Below are 27,488 nucleotides of genomic sequence, written 5' to 3'. Positions count from 1 at the left end.
GACCAAAGGCTAAAGATATTCTTTTGAATTTATTTACTGGAAAGAAACTGAAATGGTGACATTTCTTTTCAAGGCTGTGAGAATTAAAGAAAAAGCTTTGATTAATCTTTGGCTGAACTTGAAACAAAACACTCTTTCAATGCAAAATCAAGTATCTCCCTTGTTAACACTCTGAATACCAAGGGAAGCAACAATTCTATTTTAAACTAACTTGTAAGCATTAAACATTCAAGAATGTTGTTAACTTGTCTTTAGAGTTAATCTAACCTTTTTTTAATGTCTGTTTCATTTTGCAGATGATCCCACTGTGTGGGCCAGTTTAATGGCAGCATCCCATATGGAAAAAACGTTATCTCATCTCGATGATAGAATTCCAAAGCTAAGTGTATCAGAGGAGTTACTAGTTACAGCAATTACTGCAAAAAGTAAAGCATTTTGAAACTTTAATTTACATGGTAGATTGTTTGACCTGCATTCTTTCATTGTACCACAAGATTTGAACTGATTTGAAATTCAGTTCGTCCATCAATTGCATTGCCTGGCTCTTATAGTAGATTAAGCCCTCATGTCATTGGAATATGAAATGATCTCTACATTGTTTGTCTTCCTTCCTCAGCTATTTTCTCATAAATTGTATACTATTTTGTTAATTTTTTTAGTGGCCTGCTAAATTAAGCTGTGATATCAATTATCTGTGCGATTGCCCAGTTAAGGGAATTCCTGAAAATATCCTCATTTTAATCCATAATTATTGAAATGTTTATGGTTCAAACTGGTAAATGTTGAGGTGGAAGAATAATGACTAATGATGCATAACACTGAGACAATTAAGATTTGGTTCTTGAACATTTAGGTGCATTTTATGATTTTGGGCTACTGATCATGAAAATCAACTTAAAAATTTTCTATCACATACCGTGTTTTAGATATACCCCATTTTTGTGATTTCCTGTCATATTTTAAGTCTACGAGAATATTGTCCAGAAATCAAACTGTTTTGATCAGTCCAAGCGTGCCTGGGCAGGCACTTAATGCAGGTGTTATGTAAATGTTGTCTTAGTAGTCAAGATAAACACAGACAAGTTATAAAAAGCACTTCACATGTACAGATGCTGTGCATTACATTGATATAGATTGAATGCGTGTTGAAGCATGTTCTTCAGGAAATAGCAGTGCTACAGATGCTCCTCAACTTACGATGGGAGTTACATAAATCAAAAAAAAAACACCTACCATTTTTTAAAATTGAATTTTGAACACCTTTGTTCTACACTGAAAAACCATTAACGTACACAGCTGAAATCACACTGGGCATGAAGAATGTTTGATGCATTGAACTAAAATTAATTGCTGAATGGTGTGGATGCTAAAGCGACAGGATTATCTATTTCACTCTCTTCTGATGATACTTGAGAATAGCTCATAGAACGCACTGGGGCATCGAGACTTGTTGAAGGCGCTGGGGCATCGAGACTTGTTGAAGGCGCTGGGGCATCGACACTTGTTGAAGGCGCTGGGGCATCGACACTTGTTGAAGGCGCTGGGGCATCGACACTTGTTGAAGGCGCTGGGGCATCGAGACTTGTTGAAGGCGCTGGGGCATCGAGACTTGTTGAAGGCGCTGGGGCATCGAGACTTGTTGAAGGCGCTGGGGCATCGAGACTTGTTGAAGGCGCTGGGGCATCGACACTTGTTGAAGGCGCTGGGGCATCGAGACTTGTTGAAGGCGCTGGGGCATCGAGACTTGTTGAAGGCGCTGGGGCATCGAGACTTGTTGAAGGCGCTGGGGCATCGAGACTTGTTGAAGGCGCTGGGGCATCGAGACTTGTTGAAGGCGCTGGGGCATCGAGACTTGTTGAAGGCGCTGGGGCATCGAGACTTGTTGAAGGCGCTGGGGCATCGAGACTTGTTGAAGGCGCTGGGGCATCGAGACTTGTTGAAGGCGCTGGGGCATCGAGACTTGTTGAAGGCGCTGGGGCATCGAGACTTGTTGAAGGCGCTGGGGCATCGAGACTTGTTGAAGGAGCTGGGGCATCGACACTTGTTGAAGGCGCTGGGGCATCGACACTTGTTGAAGGCGCTGGGGCATCGACACTTGTTGAAGGCGCTGGGGCATCGACACTTGTTGAAGGCGCTGGGGCATCGACACTTATTGATGGTTTAATAAGCATAGCCTTCTTCAGGAAAATAATTTTTGACTGGACTGATTATTTCTTCTTGTCATTGAAAATTTCTCTGCAGCAAGCAAGAGCATCCTGTATCTGCCTGTCAGTTCTTGCAAATCTCTTGACGTCCATTTCATCTAACATTCTTACACCAGTATTGATAGCAGCAAGCACCTCAGCCAGTTTCTTTGCTGTGAACTTTATTGGTGCCTCTATAACTTCTGCTTCCTCTGCCTCAGAGATTCTTTATTTCTTGCTTCGTCCAGTTTGATCATCTTCTCGTTGGAAAGCTCTTCAGTTTCAATGCCAACAAGCTCTTATATAAACACTAATAATGTTATGTATTTTCATCAACAGCATAATTTTTGTCAATGCCTTTGATGGAGCTCATAAATGTCTTCAAAACGTTTTTCCATATGCAGTCCATGCATTGCCTTCTGACTTCTTCCCATACTGCAGCGATGATCCGAATAGCATCTAAAACCTTCCCAAAACGTTCAGTCGATTCCACAGCCTGGGCAAACCTTAGTCGTAAATAGTATGATTTGAACATAGCTGTTGTGTCTCGGTGGAATGAGTGAGGTTGTGTCGGTGGCAAAAATGCAAACCTTACATCAGAATGCATGACACCAAGTTGCTGTGGATTTCCTGGAGGATTGTCAAAAATCAGTAGAATCTTGAATGGCATGTTGTTTTGACGACAATCAATGCCTAGGGAATAAAACCGTTCAAAAACCAGTCTTCAAATAATGCTAATGTCATCCAGGTTTTCTTGTTATGGCGAAAATGAACTGGAAGCAGATGCTTGATCACATTTTCACTGCTCTAGGACAGTGGTTCTCAACCTTTTTCTTTCCACTCGCAGGCTTCAATTTGAACCCTGCAATATTTCCACCCAAAAGCAACATTACATAGTCTTTGGCATTGTCTTAGCCTCTTGATGAATGTAGGTACATTCCGGTAAACATTTCCAGAACAAGCCCCTTTCATCAACATTAAATATTTGTTCTGGCAAATACCTTTCATCAATGATCCAAGGCAGGTCTTCCTTAAAAACTTCCAGCAGCTTCAGTATCGGCACTTGCTGCCTCACTGCTCACCTTCACATTATGAAAACTATGATGGCTTTTGAAGTGTGGGAGCAACCCATTTCTTGCTGTAGATGTTTGCATATACGTAGGATCAACAGGATGCTCTTTAAGCGTATCAAAGACTTCTTGCCCTAGTAGGCAAGAAGTTGTATTTGATCTTCCACCCATGAAACAAGTAATCTTTCCATATCATCAATTTGCCCAGATAGTTCCTTCATGATGATAGTGGAATTCATTGATACTGACGATTTCACTGCATCACTGATCCTTTAAGATGGTCGAGATCTTTGAATGCCAAAGTCCTAACTCGTGTGGTATAGCCATTACTGGCTTGCTGCCTTCATGCTGAGCAAACATCTTAAGTTTTTGCTTTCCTCTTTTTCTTCTCGCCAGAAGCAGGAGACACATTTAGTGGACATGATGGGTTGTTTGCAGTGCACTTGTTCGTGTGATTGCTACAAAGACTGTGAGTGTGGCTGAGTCAACATCAGAAGATGCTGCCATTGCCCAGCATCGTGAGAGAGTAGTGTACTGCATATCGCAAGCACAGGAACAGATGGGAATTCAAAGTTGAAAGTACAGATTTGAGCCATTGGAACATCGAAAAATCGTAAGTCAGACCATTGTAAGTAGGGGAGGACCTGTATTCTTCACAATGGCATTTAATAGCAGAAATGTCTCGTCAATGTCGCAACAGTTGTGATACATTCTCCTTACATTTATAACGAGAGTTAATTTAATGTTTCTCCAGCTTCCAATTGATACAGCAAATCTGAAATTATCTTTGTGTTCTGCTTGAAGTTGTCTATCATGATCCCCAATTTTTTTTTAACGAAGAAACCTTTTGAGAAATGTTGTTGTGTAATTCTCGCTCATTATTTTACAGTAAAAACAGAGAAGAACATGCCAACTTTCTATCTTCAGTCCCTGGAGAATTGGTCACTACAACAGGCTGCCACTGGACTAAAAGAAATGGGCAAACATTCTGAAGCTGAGGCCTTTTGCACTAAAGTATTGTATAATTCAAACAAGAGCTTTGATATTATTACCATGCAAAATTATGTTTATATTACTCTTCAGGACAAAGCATTGTGATGTATTTTATTAAGCACTGACAAGTTTAGAAACTTTAAAGAAAATTTACATATGGCATTGTAGATCATCGTCAAGTATCCACATAATTAAGGTCAGCATGTTTTTATTGAAGTAAAATCATCTTGGAAATTTTTTTTAGGTTTTTTTTTGAGAATGTGTGCAGTAGAACACATAAAGAGGAACCAATGAATGCCTCATTTAGCTTTTTTCCAAAGACTTGATAAATTGTAATTGCTGTAATTCTGGAATAAAAACAGAAAAAGCTTGGAACACAGCAGGTCAGGCAGCATCTGTGGAATGACAAACAGTTAGTTTCAAGTCCAAGACCCTTGTTCTGACAAAAAGCTTCAGACCTGAAACGTCGTCTTTACCCTTACCCCTCTCCCCTCCCTCCCTCCTGTATCCTTATACAAAAAAGAAAAACATTATATAAACTTAACAATTCAAAGAACAAAATATTGTTAAAGCCAAAAACCTTTAGGGAACTTAAGAAGAAGCCAAAGAAACCTAAAATAAAAGGATAAGGAACGAAATACAAGAACCCATCACCTGCACCACTACCCACTTCTCTGATTGCATGCACAGTTGTTGTATTCACTTTATCTAAGAGGGGTATAATTACATCTGTGCACCAATCTGCTGTAGATAGTGTTGCCTCATCCTAACAAATGTGCCATATTTCTTCCTCAAATTGTACATAATTTTCTCCAGGGGAATACAACTCTACAGTTCCATGTTCCATTGCGTAATATTTATTTAGGAATTAGACTTCCATGTGACTGCTATACACTTCCTGTCTACTGACAAGGTGACCCTCACAAACTGAATTTGGTACCTGGATAGTTTAAAAGTTGTACATAATGTTTCCCAGAAGGTACAATTCTGGATCCACATTTGTAATTTTTTTCAGAATGTAAAACGGTGATTTTCAAACTTTTTCTTCCCACTCATATACCACCTTAAGCAATCCCCTACTAATCACAGAGGATCTGTTTGAAAACCACTAATCTAGTTAGTACAATGTTATTTTCAAATATGCCTGGTATGGATGTTGATAGATTGATAACCTTGACAGGACATCTTAGAATTATAGGATCAGGGATAAGAGATCGGTTACTTAAGGCCAAGATCAGGAGGAACATTTTCTGTGAGGGGGTTTGTGAATCTGACTTTTTTTTTTGTTTTGAACATAGAAATCTATAGCACAGTAACATTCTACAGATGTTTTGCCAACCTGATGACCTACTCTTAACAACTGCCTAGAATTACCCTACTGCATAGCCCTCCATTTTGAGATCAGTTGACTCTTTTCAAAGCTAACAGGAGTAATATTTTGGAACTCTGTAGAATTAAGGTTATAGGAATTGGAAAGGGAAGTGTTGAGGAAGAGTATTAGCCATGATCTATCTGGATGAATAGTTGAGCAACTCAAAGGATCATGTCCCTAACTCCTGTTCCTATTTGTATACTTATTCAGCATTGTCACTGCAACAGTGATTTTTTTTTTAAGTACCCATTTTCAGATCAAAAAACTTTAACCCTTTGGACTCTGGCCATTGTTAACCTTTCATAATATATACTCCAGACTGGGTCCATTGGTAAACAACAATATGAACCAGCTGGTGGTTGGGTATAAAAGCAGTCCTGGAAAACTGGGACATGTGCACTTGCTTGTTGTCCCTGAAAACTGGGACATGGTGTCCAAAGGGTTAAGGGGCTGGATTCAGTTTGCCTCTTTGTGTGGCCACATGCTGCCAGTTGTACTCTTGAGGACTAGATGCTGGGGCCCATTTTGGTGTCTCTCTATATTCTAGTATTGGGTGAAACTGAGTAGCCTTAGTGGCATCTGATCCAAATGTGAAGGTTCTGCCGCTAAAATGCATTTTAAAATCTACCAGATTTTGGCAGATAAGCAAACTAAGTACAAAACTTTGGCAACTTCCAATTGAACATTTTAAAAAATAGCATTTAATTAAACTCTTGTAAAACACTTGTCATTAAAAACGTATAATCAAACTCATAAAAAGATGATGCCCCATGTTTCCTTTGAAATCCTTGGGATCCCAGTCACATTGAGCTCCAAAGTTCCTTCATCTTAAATGAAAACCCTTCAAAGCTAACAGGAGGATTTGCCTCCAAGTATATTTCCTATCACCATGTATAGTTCAATTGATTTGAAAAGTTGCTCTGTGATTTAATACAATACATTTTTGCATCAGCATGAAACTTGTAGGAAAATGTTCCAAATAGTTCACAGAAATCTGTTTGGCTAAATTACACATTTGGACAAATGAGGCAAGATTAAGACTTGGTCAAAAGTATAAAGGATTTTGAAGTAAAAGTTAAATCTTTTATTTAAAAAAAAAAGAAAAATTGCTTGATGTTTTACTAACACTTTTCTTCAATTTAGGTACTTAAGAGGCACCCAGATCACCCTGCAGTGTTCCTATTGCTGAGAGAGGTTCAATGTGAACAGCTCTTGCTTTCACACCGTCAACTACCTGATGCAGTTTTAGAAGAACTAAAGAAGGCTGTTATGTCAAATTTTACATCAGTAACTGCTTGGCATGTATGTTTTGTGCTACAACATTGTTCAATATTAATAATTCCTTTTTTATGGCAATCTTTGCACCAGTTTCAGTGCGGTAATTTACAAGCAATTCATATTTTTAAATTATCTTTAATAATATTCTTATTGTAAATTATCTGCATTTTTAAGCTTGACATTATTCACAAAGAGAATTATTGGTCTAATCTTGATTTTATAGGTTTATTTTTTTAATTTAATGTTCTGATAATTATATGAAAAATACTATGGGAATTGTTACCCATGATATTTAGACTTTAAGTGGTGTAGAAATGCAGTCTATAATCAATAAAGTTAGATAAGGTGACTCAACATAAAACATTGGTGGTGACAAAACAGACTTGACACAATTCCTTTTTTCTTTGTAATATATATTTTCCTTTTATTGTACGATATCTCTAACAGTAAGTACATATTATCTATTTAGAATGCATTTGGGTAAATTAGTGGTTAAGTAGCCACTCTCCTCATCTTACATCATCAAGGCCAATTGATGCCAGGACTTGGAACATTAATATCAGTTCCACTTATTTCTCTATAATCTAATCTTCCCCTTGATTTTCCTGCCCACAACCTAACCAAGGGCAACTTACAACAGCCAATTAATATGCCAGTGGGGCAAAATTGGAGTATTTGGGGAAAATACACGTGATCACAGGGAAAGTATGGGAACTCCACACAGAACTGAACTGAGAATATTGGAGCTGTGGCATTAGCATCATTTGTTGCATCACAGTGCTGTCCACATGTACCTGATGTGGCAGATAATTCCTCAAATTAACCTTGTACTTTTTACTTCTGAGTATGAGTTTTATTGGTATATTTCTAGAAAGCATACCAACTTCTAAACACTGATTTCAGATTTTTTTTAAAAGTAAGTCTATTGGTTTTGACAATCAGACTCTTAAAGTGATTAAACTATAATCACAGTGTCTGCAGACTTTCTTGCTTAATTACTTTAATCTGGAATGTCATTTTCCAGAAGCATTTCAGACTGAAGTGTATCACAAAATAGGAAAGATAAAACATTTGGTAGAAATCTCTGTTCATTTTTGACTATCTGTTTTCCACTAGTGGCTGGCAGAAATATATAAATCTCAGGGTATGATGGTGGCTGCAGAGATGTGCTACAGGCAAGGATTGCAACTATCTTCAAAACAAGGTGACGTGAATGGCAAGTTGTCAAGTCTACTCCGATTGGCACTGCTTGCACTTTCACTCAGCACGGTAAGGATCTCACAGTTAGTTGCAAATCTTGGAGCAGCTTTTAAAGATACTTTTGTGGCGATTGATATTTGTGCTCACACGCCATCATGTTGAAATAACGAGACCACACCTGAAGTTGTCAGCCAGCGAAGAGAAGAGTGTTTATGACAGTATTATCAGGCTTAATACCAACATACAACATGGCTTCATGACATCTGAAGTGCTCATGACCTCAGGACATAGCTGAGTTGAGAAGGCCAGTAGACCTATGGGTGCTGCTGAGTCACTATGCCTTTTAGCTGTAGTGGCTAATTGCCAGTTGTGTCTAGCTGTTACAAGACAGGAGCTGTTAGCTCCTGCCCACTCCCTCTAAACGTACCGCTACACATTTATCTTTTTTTCATCTCTCCTGGATGTTTTGATCTAGGACCTTTTTAAGAAGTGAATTCATGACAGGTTTTTTAAGTATGAAAGATTTGAAGCACTCCAAATTTGTAATTATTTCTGTGTATAAATGTATTTCAGTTTCTTGTCACATTATACAGTAAAACCCCAGTATCCGGCACCTACAGGGATTGAGATTTCTGGTTGCTTGAGCTGCATTCTTACAATGCTTAAACTAATACACCTGAATTGAGAATAAACAGTTCAAGACAAAAATACTATACTGTACTTACACTGAGCAAACTTCACTTGCATGAATATATGAACCTTAAAGCTTTTTACTTTTCTTTCAGTCACGTTCTTTGGAAACATTTAACGTCACTGCATCTGCAGTTTCCTCCCCCTCCACGGAGCTGCCTGAAAGACAAACAATAGCATCATAATTAGCCCCCCTCCCCAAGTTTACAGATAAAGCCTGACTAATATACTTAATAAACTAATAAAGGTAAAAGCTCTTACTAAAGAACAAGGAAACGCTTAAGAGAATTGCCCCAATGGCGAATGGCATCAACCAGCTCTTCATCCTGGGCGACACCATTTAATTCAAACTGTGATAAGCAAAGCACGACCAAGGCACTCTGCTAGCTAAATATTTGCTGCAATCTTTACCAATATGTTACTTCAGAGAACATTTACAATTTTAAAATTTTAATTACATTTATATTCTTATTCATTTAAATTTTATTTATTTATTTTCCTCTGTTTGTTTTGCCTGTTGCTTGCATTTCTGATAACAGGGTTTGACTCTATCTGGTTGAGTGAAAAGGGTTTGTTTCATGAGCAGTCCCACAAGTCAGCTCTAACATGTATACAGAAGTACAAAAGAGAAGATAAGAGTACACGATAATGAGTAGTATAAAAATTAATGGACCATTTAGTACATGGCAAAGGCATCCTATTGTGAGTTATGTTCAGGAGGCTGATGCCCATGGGAAAAAGTTTTCTGTGAGATTGATGGTCTTGAGCCGCCTTCTCGTTGAGAGGAGGGAGAAAAGAGATGTTGGCTGCTTATTCGAGGCAGCGGAAAGAAGAGTTGGAGGGGAAGAAGGTTGGTGTGATGTTCTGTGCTGCAATCACCACCTTCGGCAACATTTTATGATCTCAGGTGGGACAGCTCCCATACTATGCTGTGATGCATGTAGCTAGGATGTTTTTTTTTAAATTTTTTATTTTTCTCACTATGAACCATACTGACCAAAATGCACACAAACATTTCCCTCTTGAATATACACAGTGTCATTTTCTCCCCTTTTTCCCCCCTCCTTTCCCTCCCTCCTTCACCCCCCCCCCACTCACTCAACATTCAACATATATGATACATTAAGCAATGTCATCACACATTGAAAATAAACAAGAAATTTGTGTCTTCTACTTTTACATACTGGGTCAGTTCATTTCATCTTCTGTCATTTTAGGCGGTGGAGGTCCACGGTAGGACTTCTCTATTGTGTTCCCTGTACGGTTCCCAAATTTGTTCGAATACTGTGATGTTATTTCTTAAATTATATGTTATTTTTTCAAATGGAATACATTTATTCATTTCTATGTACCATTGTTGTATTCTCAGGCTATCTTCTAATTTCCAGGTTGACATAATACATTTTTTTTGCTACAGCTAAGGCTATCATAATAAATCTATTTTGTGCTCCATCCAAATCAAGTCCAAGTTCTTTACTTCTTATATTACTTAGAAGAAAGATCTCTGGATTTTTTGGTATGTTGCTCTTTGTGATTTTATTTAATACCTGGTTTAGATCTTCCCAAAACTTTTCCACTTTCTCACATGCCCAAATTGCATGTACTGTTGTTCCCGTTTCCTTCTTACAGTGAAAACATCTGTCTGATACTGTTGGGTCCCATTTATTTAACTTTTGGAACGTGGTGTATAGCCTGTGTAACCAATTATATTGTATCATGCGTAACCTCGTGTTTATTGTATTTCTCATAGTTCCGGAGCATAGCTTTTCCCATGTTTCATTCTTTATCTTTATGTTTAGATCTTGTTCCCATTTTTGTTTAGGTTTACAGCTTGTTTCCTCGTTCTCTTTCTCTTGCAGTTTGATGTACATGTTTGTTATAAATCTTTTAATTATCATTGTGTCTGTAATCACATATTCAAAATTGCTTATATATCAAACCAATTTAAATTAAGTAGATCAACTAGGCAGGAATGTCCACTATCTCCCTCACTGTTCGCGTTAGCTATAGAACCACTGGCAGAACTGATAAGAACAGAAAATAAAATAAGAGGGATAAAAATAAAAGGGAAGGATTATAAAATCAGTCTATTTGCAGATGACGTCATAGTATACTTAACAGAACCAGAAATATCAATAAAAGAATTACATAAGAAATTGAAGGAATATGGAGAAGTATTAGGGTACAAGATCAATGCCAATGAATAATGCGGATTTCACAAAGTTTAAGAAAGAATCACCATTTAGATGGCAAACACAAGCAATTTGATACCTAGGTATACAACTAGATAATAATCTATACAAACTAAATTATCAGCCATTAATGAAGAAATTACAAGACGACTTAGAGCATTGGAAAGACTTAACACTAACACTGATAGGAAGGGTAAATTGTATTAAAATGAAAATCTTCCCAAGGATACAATACCTATTTCAATCATTACCAATTCACATAACAGAGAAATTCTTCAAGGAGCTAAAGAAAATAATAAGGAAATTCTTATGGAAAAGGGGGAAAACCGAGGATAGCGCTAGATAAATTAACAGAATGGTACATACAAGGGGGCTTACAGCTACCAAACTTTAAGAATTGTTATAGAGCAGCACAAGTAAGATACCTATCTGATTTTTATCAAACAAGGGAAAAAACAGATTGGACCAGATTAGAGCTAGATAAAATAGGGGAGAAGGTACCTGAACATATACTATATAAATGGGATGAAAAGCTGGTGCAACATTGGAATTCACCAGTACTGCACCATCTGCTCAACATTTGGAAGAAGATTCACGTAGAAAGAAGTAAAACAAATTATCAAGTACCAAAATTAATATTGATGCAAAATCAACTAATCCCTTTCACAATAGATAACCTTTCCTTTAGAGAATGGGAGAGAAAAGGGATCAAAAGAATAGAAAATTGTTTTTTGGGAAACAATTTATTATCTTTTGAACAATTGAAGGACAAATATGGTATAACTCACGGTACAATGTTTGCATACCACCAACTGAAAACCTACTTGATGGACAAATTGGGAAGCAGGCTGAGGTTACCAGCTAGGATGTTTTGAATGGTGCATCTGTAGAAGTTGTTGAGGGACATGGTTAAACCATATTGATTTTCTGGAAATTTGAAGTTAGAAATGTTGCATTTGTGACTTATTCCTGAGAAACTTTATGTTTTTAACCATTCTCATTTAGGATGTTGTCATCTTATTTGAGCTTCGTTAAAAATGTTACTTCTCATGAAGCGGAAAGGGGAGAAAAAAAGTCCTCTCAGCAGTTTTACAATCCTAATGGATGTGTAAAAGCACATTGTGTGTCTAGCTCCTTAATTTGAACTAACCATTTGGATTCAAAATTGGTTTGATGGTAAAGTCAGAAGGTGACTGTGGATGGCTGTTTTTCAGATCGGAGGCCTGTGAATGTTAGTGTACCACTAGGTTCAGTACTGGATCCACTATTCTTCATCATCTATTACTGATTCGAATGAGAATGTAGTTGGCATGATGAGTTTGTAGATGACTCCAAAACTGGCAGTGAGTGTGGTAACAGGATAGAATGATAGGAATATATGTAGATTTTTCATACAGATGGAGAACAGTCATGATCCTATCAGGTGAACATTTACCCATCTATAATCTCTTTCCAATTAGTGAAATTGTATTTTTTCTATGGTGGGTTTTATATAATCTTCCAAGCAAGCTGAAGTATCATGTGTAATGAATTTAGAACATTGCCAAGTAAAATAAATGAAGTATTTGATCACTGGAACTAATTTGTCTTTTTAATTTACTTTAACAAGTCTTTGAGCTCAGATTTCAGATTTATTGTCAGAGTACATACATGACATCACCTACATTTTCTGCAGGCAAGGCAGATTTACCACTTATTGGTGGTGCAAAAAAAATTGTACACACATGTACATGTAAACTAAGAAAGAACTGGAATCCGATAACAAATGAAAAACAAGCCAACTGTGCAATACCGAGAGAATTAAAAATCCATGAAGTGCACAAGTAAGAGTCTTTAAATGAGTCCCCAATTGAGTTTGTTGTCGAGGAGCCTGATGGTGGAGGGGGAGCAGCTGTTGCTGAACATATTGTCATAATTTTACTCTTTGAATATTTTAGATAAAGCTCCAAAGCAATCGATGGACATCCCTCGTAAAGGAAGCAACCAATGAAGCTCAGAAGATCTGCTTCTGCCCTCTTGCTAGTCTATTCCAAGCACTTCTGCAATTTATAATGAAAATGGGAGCAAGGTAACTTTATTTTCAAAGTCTGAAAGTACAAATAAAGATTTTTAAAATTGTTTTAAGCTTTTTTTTTAATGCAAATACCCCATATTTTCCATAAAATTAATGAAAAACAACATCTATGTTTTCTAAGTCATGAACTTGAAACAATAGCTCGTATTTCTCTAACCACATATGCTGCCTGCTAAGTCTTTCCAGTGGTGCTGGTTTGTCTTCTGCTGCTTTTTGATAAGTCAGTTTGACAAGACAAACATGTTGCCTTTTTGTGCACATAAAAGGCATCTCAATTATTAGAGCCCTAAGATTTGAAATGACGTTTTATTTTAATGGTTAAAATTTGAAGAAATACTTTTTATTATTATTTTCACTGACAAGCTTTGCAGAAGAATCTTCAAAATTGCTCACTTTTTAAAAATAATAGTTCCATATTCAATAATACTAATCACATATAAAAGAGCCTTTTTATTTGTTGGAACTGTCTTTTTTCAAAACCTCTAACAATGGGAGAAAAGTAGCAATTTTAGTGGAGAGCAATAAGGTTTGCAGAGTGTAATAAGTAGTTAAGGTAGGTCAAGCAATCATTAATTTAAGAAAATGATGGAAAAACTTAGTAAGACAAGCAACAGTTGGTAACTAACTTCTAACTTCTACTGAAAGTGCAAATTGTACCTTTCAGGTGTCATTGGCGCAAATTGGAATTTCCTGGAGAACAGGTGGTAATTATAGACAGTGGGAATTTTATTGTACATGAATTTCTGAAAGTAGATGTGAAAGAATAGTTGAGAAAATCAGCAACTACAGCGTTGTCTCATTGAATAAGAGCATCGGAAATAGAAAATTTACAGGCCATATATCGATCCTGCTCTGCATTAATCACAATCATTATTCCCATGTCCTTGAATCACCAGAAAACAAACTTTCTTCGGGGTTGAAGCTCAATGTCTCAGCCTTTCCTCTATCCTCAATAGACTATCCCATTGCATCTAGACCCTGCCAGGAGAGACCTTCTAGCATTTGAGTCCTATCAGCATTTTCTCATTAGTTCACCTCTCGCTCTTTTTTACTCAAGGGAGTTTGTTCAATTTCTCCTCGCACAACAAGTCTGCATCCAAGGGTAACAAAAACAAAGTGTTGGAAATACTCAGCAGGTCAGGCCATATCAGGTTGAAGACCCTTTGTCAGTTCCCTGTTTCGTCTCTGTCCTTAGATGAGTATTAACAACATTTTCAGTTTTATCTGGAATTTCCAACAATTTTTTAAAATGTATGCTTGCCAGTCAATCAATGGATCTAGGGAATCAACCTTCTCTGAATGGTAAGGAGATCAAAACTGCATACTAAGGTCCCATACACTTGTAATAAGTCATCCTTATTCCTGTGGTCATATCCTTTTGTAATTAAGGCCAATATACCATTTGCATTACACATGTATGGTGATTTTCAGTGACTTTGTGGAAACAAATTCCTTTGAATTCATTATGATGCAAATTTTCTCCATTTTAAAAAGAATCAAAGTGGATATTTTTTTCAAATTATAATGCATCTGTTTTAAGAGCTGAAAGCTACACAGATGGAATTCTGAAAGTAATTGTAAATGGAAAGTTTTATGGTCAGTTTTATTCAAGGGCAATGAATAGAAAGTGCTTTTGATCATGTAATAATTTGGAGCATAGTCATTTTAAGAAACCAGCTCATTTATGCACCTACAAGCTTTCACAAATTACAATGTGGTAAACAAGATCATTTGTAATTCTGATGTTCAAGTTTATCATCTGACTGTGCATGTACAACGTTTCTCTGGACCACGGTGCACACTTAATACACGTCGCACACAGTACAATAATCACAAACCTGCATAGAAATAAAATAAATAAGTAAAAATGTGATTAAGAACCCAATATTGTCTCTGACACCAGCAATAATTCATCATGGAAATTGCACTGTAGTTTTTTTTTCTGTCAACTAAATGGAGCCTGATAGGACTTCAGCAGCTGTTGAAAGAAGGGAGCTGAAAAGTTAAGATTAAATGAGTTTTGAAAAATAGAGATAAATAATCAAGAAAATTTTGAGATGATTACAGGCATTATAAATGAATTAAAATGACTTCAGTTGGCATGATCAAAGGGATGACCATGTGTATGAATTTATTATAAAGAAAGATTTGAGGATAACGAGTGCAGTAAACTGAAGCGAGAATAAGAGAGTGTGGAAAATTTAGCAAGGAAAGTAAGGATTTGCTTCATGCAGATGCTTGAGGGCAAAATTAACTTGTATGAACAGTAAGTAGGACAAATAATGATTTTAAGGAAAGGGAAAAAAAGGATATATCAGCGTGTAAGGCGGAAAGAAGATGACCAGCTAAATTGAGGAAATGTAAGCTGCGATGTCATGCTGAAGTAATTTTAATGTAACAGGTAAAGTACAATCATTAGGTTACTTTATTGATTTCATTTGTAAACTTTGAGGAGTTTATGTCCACAAATAAAAGAACAAGTTAATGCTATGTCCATCTACAGAGAGACTCGACGTCTGTTGGAGAGAGTAGTATATCAACCAGGTTACACTGAAAGCATCGCATCTGTTGCACGTTGGTATCTCCTCCGACATTTGTGGGCCAAAAATGATGATACACTTATCATGGTGAGTGTAAACTGTTTTAAAGTTGCATTTATATTTCAGAATCCTAAGTACAGTAGAATCCCCATTATCCGGAATTCAATCAACTGGAAACCCAAACAACCAGGAAATAAATAAATAAAATGTAAGATAAATATAAAATAATTTTAAATTAAAGTTTAAAATTATAGAAATATTCTCTGAAGCAACACACAACTCCTTGGTGAAGATGGGACCAAGCATTCAGCCAGAGAAGTGCCTGCTGCAGCTGTTTGAATAAAGTTGTGTTTGTATAAAATGGCAGCGTCCAAGATGAAGAGCTGGTCGATACCGCTGGGGCAACTCTCCCAAAGTGTCTCCTTATCCCTGCCTAGTAAGAATCTTCATTTTTATTCGTATTAGGTATATTAGTAAGGCTTTAGGGAGGGAATTAATTATGATGGTAGCACAGTTAGCGTTGCAGTTATGCAACGCTGTTACAGCGCCAGTGACCAGGGTTCGAATTTAAATTTTGTAAGTTACAGTAATTACCTGATTAAAGAAGACTTAACATAATTAAAGACTACAATACTTTTTTTTATAAGTTACTTTACATTTTGCAGTTTTGTCTTTTAAACCTGGTCTTAATGCAGGTGTATAAGTTAGGCATTGTAAGAGTGAGACCCAGTCAACTAGAAAATTGGCATATGCAGCATCCGCGATCCCCATTGGTGCCGGATTATGGGGATTCTACTTTACTTTCTAGCTCATGAATTATTTTAAAATATGCTCACAGTTCTGACACAGGTTTTTTTTAAAAAAAACACCGGAATACTGGAGGAACTCAGCAGGGCTCTCAGTGTCCATGGGAGATAAAGATATACAACCAACATTTTGGACCAAGATATGAAAGCAGGCAGGTGCCTGAATAAATAGGCAGGGGAAGGGGGAGGAGCTGACAACAAACAAAAGGTGATAATCCAACATGTAAAGAAGGACATGAAGGAATGGTGAGAATTGATCAAGGATTGGATGGCTTTGTGAGTGCAGAGGTGAAGGAAAGGGGACAGAGGGTGAGCTAAATTTGAAAGGGAGCATAAGGATGTGGGAAGGAGACAGATGGGGTTGGGGGGGGGGGGGATGGCTAATGGACAATGGAGGTCGATGTTAATGCCCTCTAGTTGGAGGGTGCCCAGACAGAATATGAGACATTGTTTCTCCAGTTCGCAGTTGGTCTGTCTGGCAGTGCATGAGATCATGGATAGGTGCATAGCCTGGGAATGGGGTGGAGAACTGAAATGGGTTACGTGAGAAAACCCGCTATTGCAACAGATAGAGCGAAGGTGATCAGAAAAGCAATCTTCCAGACTGCTTTCTGCCTCTCTGATGTAGAGGAGGCCACATTGGGAGCATTGAATGTAGTTGATGACCCTTTCAGATTTACAAGTGAAATATTGCTCTATTTGGGAGGACTGTTTAGGGCCCCAAATGGTGATGTGGGCGCAAGTGTAGCATTTCTTGTGGTCACAGGTAGATGCTAAGGAGGTGATTGGTTGGAAGGGAGGAGTGGTCAACGGAGTCACAGAAGGAATGTGGAAGGTGGAGAGGGGAATATGTGTGTGGTGGTGGGATCACAAAGAAGGTGGCAGAAATGGTGGAGGGTGATGTGTTGTATGCAGAGGCTGGTAGGGTGGTAGGTGAAGGCAAAGGAAATCCTGTCCTTACAAAAGGGGTCAGGGCAGATGTTCAGGTAATGGAGGATGTGCAGGTGAAGATCAAATTAATGGTCTTGAAGGGGAAGGCAGATTTTTTGAAGAAGGGGGACATCGCGGAAGATCTTGCATGGAAAACCTTGTCCTGGGAGCAGATGGGATGAAGGAGGAATTGCAAGAAAGGAATGGAAAACTTACAGGGAACAAGGTCTGAAGAGGTGTAGTCCAGGTTGCTGTGAGAGTTGGTGAGTTTGTAGGAAATGTCTTTTGAGAGTTTGTTTCTTCTGAGAGATTGAGAAAGGGGAAAGTGTTGCTGAAGATGGACCCAATGAATTTGAGGTTGAGGTGGAAGTTGACAGCAAAGAGGATAAAGTCAATGAGCTCATCCTGGGTGAAGAGGAGAAAGAGTTGAGGAGCCTTGCCTGTGTACACTTTTAGCATGGATTGCTCCACATAGTCAACAAAAACTCGGTTCCCCATTCATGCCGAGACTGGATGCATACTGGAAGATCACTTTGTTGAGCACCTTCACTCCACCTCCTGAAATAGTGGGCATCTCCCAGTGGCAATTCCCCATTCCCATGCTGACATGTCTCAGATTTCAGATTTATTGGTAGAGAACTTACATGATATCACATACAACCCTGAGATTATTTTTCTGGTGGGTGAGACAGAATTACCACTTATTGGTAGTGCAAAATAAAATTGTACACAGTGTATACATGTAAATAAATAACTAAACAGGTAATGAATATAAACAAACTGCAATACAGTGAGGATTTTTTAAAAATCAATAAAGTGCACATGTAAGAGTCCTTAAATGAGTTCCTGATTGAGTTTGTTGTTGAGGAGTCTGATGGTGGAGGGGTAGCAGCTGTTCCTGAACCTGGTGGTACGAGTCTTGTGCTCTTTTCTAATTTCAACAGTGAGAACCGAATGTATGTGGGGTGGTGTGGATCCTTGATAATTGCTGCTGTTCTCCAACGGCAGAGTTCCCTGTAGTTGTTTTTGATAGAGGGGAGGGTTTTGTCTGTGATGTCCTGGGCTATGTCCACTACCTTTTGGAGGGCTTTACACTCAGGGTGTTGGTGACTCCATTCCAGACCATGATGCAGCCGGTCTGCACACTTTCCACTAAATGTCTGTAGAAATTTGACAGGGTTTCTGGTATCAAACCTCTGCCAACTCCTGAGGAAGTAAAGGCGCTGACGTACTTTCTTCACGATGCCATTAGTGTTTTAGCTCCAGGAAAGATCCTTTGCGATAGTGACTCCCAAGAACTTAAATTTACTCACCCTCTCCACCTCTGATTCCCCCAGTGATCACAAGATTGTAAACTCTGGCTTTCCTTTCCTGAAGTCAACAATCCACTCCTTAGTTTTGGTAACATTTGAGTGCAAGGTTGTTGTGGGTGCACCATTCAGCTAAATTTTCAATTTCCATCCTGTATGTTTTTCTTTATACAGCCCACTACTATGATATTGTTAGCAAATTTGTAGATGATGTTATTGTCATACTGAGCCACACAGTCATAGGTGTAAAGTGAGTAGAGCAGGGGGTTAAGAACGCAGCCCTGTGGTGCTCCGGTACTGATGGAGATTGTGAAGATGTTCTTACCAGTCCTCACTGATTGAGATCTGGAGGTAAGGAAATCTATGATCCAATTACACAGTGAGAAGTTGAGTCCCAGGTCTTGGAGTTTGCTGATTAGTTTTGAGGGGATGATGGTGTTAAATGCCAAACTATAGTCGATAAAGAGCATCCTGATGTATGCATCTTTACTGTACAGGTGCTCCAGATCTTTGTGTGACACTAGTGAGAAAGCATCTTCTGTAGACCTATTTCTACGATGGGTGAACTGGAATGTATCCATGTCACCGCTCAGACAGGAGCTGATCTGCTTCATCACCAGCCTTTCAAAACACTTCATCACTGTTGGTCTAAATGCTATTGATCAATAGTCTTCTTGGTCCCCAGTATGATTGACACCTGTTTGAAACTGGTGGGTACCACACCCTGCTGGAAATATTTGTAAATACATTGGTAGGTTAGTCAGCACAGATTTTTAATACTCAGCTTTGTACTCTGTCCAGACTGGATGCTTTCCTTGGATTCACTCTCCTGAAGGCAGCCTGCACATCATCCTCAGATATGGAGAGGATGAGATCATTAGTGGTCATGGTGTGCAGAGGGGTAGTTCTTCACTGTTATTGTTGTCACATTGGGCGTAGAAGGCATCGCGTTCCTCTGGGAGTGAAGCTTTGGCTGTTTGCTACTTCACCAGATTTGGTCTTGTAACAGGCTATGGTATTTAGGCCCTGCCACAGCTGTCGGGTGTCCCTTGTTCAGGGTAAAGGTTTCATTATTGTCATGTAATACTAATTTAGAATGTAACGTAAATGAAATTCGTTAACTTTTGTCTACCCTAAGGCAGACAGAGAGTCTCTACTTTGTCCAGTGCCCCTCCCAGAAACCTAAAGCAGCTGGTGTTCCTAGGCAATCTCCCCTCCAAGTACTGACCAGTCCTGAGCCTGCTTAGTTTCCAAGATCAGACAATCCCAGATGTATTCAGTATTCAAGCTATTCGGTGGTGTGGTCTCATCCACTGCCAGACTGAGACAACCCACAAAATTGGAGGGCTGAGTTCTCGCATTCTGTTTGCCAACAACAAACAGGGCATTAATATCGACTTCTTGGGTTTTTGTTAGCCCCCCTCGCCCTTCCCCTATCCCTGTTTCCTTTCCTCCAGGTCTGCAATTACAGAGCCACCTCCTCTCCTAATCAATTTTCACCTTTCTGTTCCTGTCCTATCAATGTTCAATTATCGTGTCACCCTGTGGTTCTCCCTACCCTTTCTTCCCTCCTGTCACAGCATTTTTATTTGGGCACCTGTCTGTATTTTGCTCATACCTTGAAGGGCTCAGGCTCAGAACATTGGTTATATATCTTTACCTCCCATGGACATTGCAAGACCTGCTGAGTTCCTCCAGCATTTTTTATGTTTTTACTGCAATCACAGTTTCTGCAGACTTTTGCATTTCACTCCCGTGACATAGATATCTGTTTGCACATATCAAGTTTCCTCAAGCAGTGAGAATTGATTAATCAACCAACAGGTTAAAATAAATGTTAGATGGAGTTTTTCTTGTATAGATCAGCGGGCATTAAAAGAAAAATGTAACGTTTTGATAAGTAGCACTTCAGCCTTGTTCCTCTAATTTTTCATTCGTTTTCATAGGATGCTTCAACTAAAGTGCAGAGGATTTAAATATATATGTGATCTGATCATATTGCAATGGGTCTTGATTTAATATCTTAAGATCTCTGAATCTTCCATAGTCCCTCTGTTACATAGACCTATTAGGCCAGCTTATTAGTTGAAGTCCTATCGGGAGGTTTGCACAATCAGCTTCCGGACTCTGGTATTAGCTGCAACTAAACCACATTATTTCATAATTTCTTTTAGACAATAAGTATTACCTTCATGAAAATAATGTAACAACACAAAATACTCTGCACATGGCCAAATGTTTTGCAGGATAAGATGCAAAAAGATGTCTGAATGTTCCAGAGAAAGCAGGATTTGAGGAAAAATTTCAATCAGCATTGGGTCTGAGCCCAATATATTCTATGCGACTTGCATCACAAAATGTAATTTAGACAAGGTTGAGTCTTTTTTCTGTTTTTTTCCCCCCGCTCAAAAAAAAACTGGTTTGGGAACATAATTAACTGCAAACTTCAATGACTCTATTCTAAGTGAGTGTCCTGATCACAGACGTGCTTCAGGGGAAAATAAATGGTTGAGTATCAATGAGCTCCTTAACTACAGAAATATCATAGCCAAGCCAACCCATCTCCATTCAAGTATTGGCATCTGATATAGAAGATCCATATTTTGAGGGACAAGTCCTTAGTTCCCTTTTCTGTTTTTCGTGTTCTTCCACACCTTCAACATGAACTGAGATGATTTGGTGGAACCCTGACAGTGCCTAAGCCAAGGTATATAATGTGGCACAAGCCATATAGGAAATCTGACCTTTCCAATTTATTTGAAAAACACCATGTCTGAGCAGTGACACACTTGGTCAAAGTATTTTTTTGTTTTAAATTAATTACTATGCTTGCAGGTTTTACTTCAAAATGCAAAATTGAAAGGTGATTCCAGAGTTGAAGAACTGTACCAGAAGCTTAATGATTCATCGTGATTCTAAATGGAAACAAAGACCTGAATATCTGAACGATGAACTGTAGCATGGGAATAGTGGCTTCGGTTGATAATATTACATGGACTCCTGGCTGTCCGATGGCTGCTGGCTTTTGAAGCAGTATCACTGTTATCATTCATGGCATGTTGGATGTGTAAACCAAAAAAAAGTTATCTAGATCCCTATTTCCTCTTCTGCGCAATATTCTGTGCCTTTTACATCTGTATCTGCTATCAAGGCCTTGGAGCAGGTCAGATTTTATTTTTAGATGAATCCGCTCATTGTAACTTGACCATTGATCTGTAATATTACAGTATAAATACAGAGAAATTATCATTTTTGAATATTTGTTGCAGATTCATATCAGCTGTGCATTCAGATCATAAATATCCTGCTGAGAATGTTTTATTAAAGCAATTGTTTTGTCCCAGTCTTCATTTCAAGCTTTTTGCTTTTAACAAATATTTCTTACTTTTCTGTTTATGATTGTTGAATAAACACACAAATGCAAGAGGAACTCAACAGGTCACACCCTGATGAAGGGCTCCAGCCCGAAACACTGGGGATGTATCTTTACCTTTGCTACATAAAGGGACTGTTTGACCTGCTGAGTTTCTCTTGCATTTGTGTGGTTTTTTTCCCATTTAATCCACGGTGTCACAGAATCATGATTTACCTCTGCTTATGTGATTGTTAGTCATCACTCCGATGGTCTTAGTTGTTCCAGACCAATGTTGGTTGTCCTTTGCACCAAGTATTTTCAATTATTTAATTTGTCACCGATTAGCAAAACATAAAAGCTCAATACTGAGGGTGAAATCCAAAGATCACTTCAGCAAATAAATCATCTTGTAGGAATGAAAAAATGCTGTCATGTTAGCAATATGGAATCAAAACGGGCATTCTTGGGAAGAGAAATTGTTGGTGGGTAAAATACTGTTAAAGATCCATTACCTAGAATAATTACCCATAGGCCTTATAGTTGCTTGGGCTAGATGTCCGTGCCTATCATCATGACCTTTTGCACTTTAAATCCACTAACAGGGTCCCATCAAGTTTCCACCCCCCACCCTCCAAAAGAACAACCAGACAGCCTTGCAAAAAGAGAGCTGGGGTTTTGCTAACTGAAATTTGTAAATCGTTTTTGAAATCTCAAATGTATGCAAAAAGTTAAATAGGTGGTGAAAGATCAAAAAAAAATTCCAAATGCAAAATCAAAGGAAAATTCATTCCCCCTTTCCTCATCTACCTGACTACAATGCCTTTTGGAATCATTGGGGTCTCAGATCTGGAACTGTTGGACTTTGGTGAAGGAGCACAAGAATTTCTGCCTCACCATCTGTCACGTGGCACGTCCTGATCTTCTCAATACAAATGTGCACTAAGTAAGCACTGGCTACTTAATCAGAATTACCAGCAAATCTCATCAATAGCTGGTCGAATTTTATGGAGGAATCATGACTAACTTCAGATGTCATAATGGAGGGGAACCATATTTGTCAGCTCACACCAGAAATAAGAAATAATTACTTTATGGATTGCAATTAAATAATATTTGTAGAATGAATCAATTGCATGATTTTTGGACAAAAAAGTAATGTTAAACAATTGGAAAACAAACCACCTCATTTCCCTGGCACGTTCAATTGAAAAATTTTAATTGAAGATATTTGCAATTATGATAAAGGCTACAAGTGGACATCACTACCTGAGCAAAGAGTCTAAAAATAACATTGGATGGGACTTAACAAAACTATAGTGACAGAATTTTGTTATAGTTCTGTGCACTTTTAATAACCTGTATCCTCCTTACAACTAATTAAAGGCAAATGATTAAATGCATATTTACATGTGCTTTATATGAAGGATCGACAACGAGATAGACAACAGACTCGCCAAGGCAAATAGCGCCTTTGGAAGACTACACAAAAGAGTCTGGAAAAACAACCAACTGAAAAACCTCACAAAGATAAGCGTATACAGAGCCGTTGTCATACCCACACTCCTGTTCGGCTCCGAATCATGGGTCCTCTACCGGCATCACCTACGGCTCCTAGAACGCTTCCACCAGCGTTGTCTCCGCTCCATCCTCAACATTCATTGGAGCGCTTTCATCCCTAACGTCGAAATACTCGAGATGGCAGAGGTCAACAGCATCGAGTCCACGCTACTGAAGATCCAGCTGCGCTGGGTGGGTCACGTCTCCAGAATGGAGGACCATCGCCTTCCCAAGATCGTGTTATATGGCGAGCTCTCCACTGGCCACTGTGACAGAGGTGCACCAAAGAAAAGGTACAAGGACTGCCTAAAGAAATCTCTTGGTGCCTGCCACATTGACCACCGCCAGTGGGCTGATATCGCCTCAAACCGTGCATCTTGGCGCCTCACAGTTCGGCGGGCAGCAACCTCCTTTGAAGAAGACCGCAGAGCCCACCTCACTGACAAAAGGCAAAGGAGGAAAAACCCAACACCCAACCCCAACCAACCAATTTTCCCCTGCAACCGCTGCAACCGTGTCTGCCTGTCCCGCATCGGACTTGTCAGCCACAAACGAGCCTGCAGCTGACGTGGACATTTACCCCCTCCATAAATCTTCGTCCGCGAAGCCAAGCCAAAGAAGAAAGATTGTTGGATATTGTAACAATATAAATGACATTTGAACAGCAAAATATCTGCACTTTATTCAAAAGTATGATGTAATATAGATGTAAAAAAACATATGATTTCACCCAGAATAATACTCAACTGAAAGCTATATTATTTTGAAATCATTTTTTATTTATTTTAATTTTGTAAACTATACCAATTAGAAAACTATACCAAAATAGAAACACACTTGAACATTTAATACAACTGCATCAGAATGCCTTAATTTCAATAGCTAAAAAGATTTTTTTTCTTTGGCTTGGCTTCGCGGACGAAGATTTATGGAGGGGGTAAAAAGTCCACGTCAGCTGCAGGCTCGTTTGTGGCTGACCAGTCCGATGCGGGACAGGCAGACACGATTGCAGCGGTTGCAAGGGAAAATTGGTTGGTTGGGGTTGGGTTTTTCCTCCTTTGCCTTTTGTCAGTGAGGTGGGCTCTGCGGTCTTCTTCAAAGGAGGCTGCTGCCCGCCAAACTGTGAGGCGCCAAGATGCACGGTTTGAGGCGTTATCAGCCCACTGGCGGTGGTCAATGTGGCAGGCACCAAGAGATTTCTTTAGGCAGTCCTTGTACCTTTTCTTTGGTGCACCTCTGTCACGGTGGCCAGTGGAGAGCTCGCCATATAATACGATCTTGGGAAGGCGATGGTCCTCCATTCTGGAGACGTGACCCATCCAGCGCAGCTGGATCTTCAGCAGCGTGGACTCGATGCTGTCGACCTCTGCCATCTCGAGTACCTCGACGTTAGGGGTGTGAGCGCTCCAATGGATGTTGAGGATGGAGCGGAGACAACGCTGGTGGAAGCGTTCTAGGAGCCGTAGGTGGTGCCGGTAGAGGACCCATGATTCAGAGCCGAACAGGAGTGTGGGTATGACAACGGCTCTGTATACGCTTATCTTTGTGAGGTTTTTCAGTTGGTTGTTTTTCCAGACTCTTTTGTGTAGTCTTCCAAAGGCGCTATTTGCCTTGGCGAGTCTGTTGTCTATCTCATTGTCGATCCTTGCATCTGATGAAATGGTGCAGCCGAGATAGGTAAACTGGTTGACCGTTTTGAGTTTTGTGTGCCCGATGGAGATGTGGGGGGGCTGGTAGTCATGGTGGGGAGCTGGCTGATGGAGGACCTCAGTTTTCTTCAGGCTGACTTCCAGGCCAAACATTTTGGCAGTTTCCGCAAAGCAGGACGTCAAGCGCTGAAGAGCTGGCTCTGAATGGGCAACTAAAGCGGCATCATCTGCAAAGAGTAGTTCACGGACAAGTTTCTCTTGTGTCTTGGTGTGAGCTTGCAGGCGCCTCAGATTGAAGAGACTGCCATCCGTGCGGTACCGGATGTAAACAGCGTCTTCATTGTTGGGGTCTTTCATGGCTTGGTTCAGCATCATGCTGAAGAAGATTGAAAAGATACCAGCTATACAACTGTACTAACCTTTGACTCTATGTGCAAGATAGTTTAGTTAATTGATTTATACAGATATGAAATACAAGCAATGCCCAAAATGTGAAATTAAAACAATGTCGGAAACCGTGCAAGTCAACCAACATGTATGAAGAGTGGAAAAGGCTAATGTTTCAAATGATCCCTAATTTTTTTTTCTAATCCTTAAAATTATTTTTTAAGGAATAAGGGAAGTTCTGTGATGCAGTGGAAGGGAGGGGAGTAATGGTCAAATTGGGAAGAGTTCAAAGGAAAAGTGAAATGTTGGTACACATGGATCTCAAAGAGGTGATCAAGAGAATATCAGAATCCTAAATTGTTGATTGTATGCTAATCTAGAAGTCTGTATTATGTTTGAATTAAAGATCAGATGTTTTTCAAGTTCCATTGTTCTTCCCTGGGGCAGTGTAGGATTGAGTGTCAAAGATCATCGTTGGGATGTGACTGAGAATTGGTGTTGGGTGAAGGTGTTCTACAAAATGGGCATCTAATTACTCCATGAAATTTAAATAAATATAACAATGTTCACGTGAATCAGGTGGACCACGAGAGTTAGGAGCAAGTGAAAGAGCAGGTATTTCAGGGAAGGCGTGTGGGTAATCTTTTAGAGTTGTATAGTTTAGGTGTAAATTGGATACCAATGGAAGTTTTCTGATATTCTGCATAATTCTTAGTAACCTGATTAAAAGTAAGAAATTAGCAGTTTTGAATTATTTAGTCTTGCTCGAGATGTAGTTCCCAATTGTAGTACCTTTTTTTTCCCTTCCAGTTTTTTACTGATCAACAAAGTAACAAATAAAAGCTTTCAAAACCAGTGTTAGATTTTAAGGAAATTTCTTAATTGGTTTAATAAACATGCTGATATACCTTTGAGACAAATTATCTTTATTTGTGAAATCTCTCTGACGATTAGGAAATATTGACAAACCCAATTCAAAAACACATTATTTCATTCTTTGGGGTACAGGACTCATCCAGATTTGATCAAAAGTTTAAATCCTAGATTGTGCAAATGTCATTAGAAAGGTTCAAATGGTTTGCTAGTTCCATATATCACTTTGTTTTAAGAATTTTCAGGGCAGTTTTAAAGATCATTAATCAGCCGTCTGATTCGTTCCAAGTCTTTTTGAACCTTTTCTTTGTCCAGTTTTATCTTCTTATCGTTGATTTTATTTAGTGAATGGATTGATTCCTTAATCGATTGAAATCCTGTTAAGGAAAAGTTGCATATACAACATTAAAAATAATCTATTTAAAATGCAATTTAATTTTCCACAGGCATGCAATAAAAAGTGAGATTGGCATATTCAACTCATGAAAGGTGATAAAAGTATTTAAACATTTCACTCCCACTTATTCTACTTTGCTCATGCTGCTGTTAAATTATTTCATTGCTACATAAATGTAGAAATAAGAGTATTGAAATTAGTTTATGATCTCTAGTACTAAACACTCATTGTAACATATTTATTCTAAAATGTAGTTTTGCTTCAGCTATTGAACCTTGGCCAAATCTAGCTGTTGGACTGGCAGCTCGACACCAACATCATTCAGCCAAACAGTCCTGAAATTGTGCTCTTGTGGTCAGAGTACAGGAATTACTGACATTCAACTGGATCTGAAACCCTGTTGATTAAATTGGAGTTTCAGCATCTGCAGGAAACAGGCAAATATTTTAAATTATTTGTTTTATTTTAATATTTCCAGGGGCTTTGTTTGAATCTTAATTGTACTTTTTAAACTGTTTGTTTCATGAACAGTTTTTAAATTATTCAAATAGTGACAAAACTTAAGATCATGGACAGAAAATGAAGTAGTGAGGCACCCTGGCCATCTGTTTAAAGACGTGTAGAGCAAAACC

At 38.7% G+C, this 27,488-nt stretch overlaps 2 protein-coding genes across 4 annotated transcripts in view; one reads left to right on the top strand and one right to left on the bottom strand.

Annotated features, from left to right (window-relative positions):
* skic3 (SKI3 subunit of superkiller complex) overlaps positions 1–21,981 on the top strand; it is a 148,027-nt gene extending 126,046 nt beyond the window's left edge. For all 3 annotated transcript variants that reach the window (XM_069891764.1, XM_069891773.1, XM_069891783.1), the window contains 7 exons: positions 297–425; positions 4,143–4,267; positions 6,762–6,920; positions 8,013–8,165; positions 12,916–13,046; positions 15,556–15,679; positions 21,474–21,981. In XM_069891764.1, coding sequence (XP_069747865.1) covers positions 297–425; positions 4,143–4,267; positions 6,762–6,920; positions 8,013–8,165; positions 12,916–13,046; positions 15,556–15,679; positions 21,474–21,551 — 899 coding nt within the window. In that variant the 3' untranslated portion in view covers positions 21,552–21,981. The remainder of the gene's footprint in view (positions 1–296; positions 426–4,142; positions 4,268–6,761; positions 6,921–8,012; positions 8,166–12,915; positions 13,047–15,555; positions 15,680–21,473) is intronic.
* A 4,510-nt stretch (positions 21,982–26,491) lies between these two features.
* The window catches only part of fam81b (family with sequence similarity 81 member B), a 51,545-nt gene continuing 50,548 nt past the window's right edge, over positions 26,492–27,488 (bottom strand). The window contains exon 9 of the mRNA XM_069891717.1: positions 26,492–26,836. Within this exon, the coding sequence (XP_069747818.1) occupies positions 26,712–26,836 (125 nt within the window). The 3' untranslated portion in view covers positions 26,492–26,711. The remainder of the gene's footprint in view (positions 26,837–27,488) is intronic.

The sequence above is a fragment of the Narcine bancroftii genome, chromosome 1 (assembly GCF_036971445.1).
Source record: "Narcine bancroftii isolate sNarBan1 chromosome 1, sNarBan1.hap1, whole genome shotgun sequence".
NCBI classification, from domain to species: domain Eukaryota; kingdom Metazoa; phylum Chordata; class Chondrichthyes; order Torpediniformes; family Narcinidae; genus Narcine; species Narcine bancroftii.
This window is presented reverse-complemented; position numbering and strand designations above follow the sequence as displayed.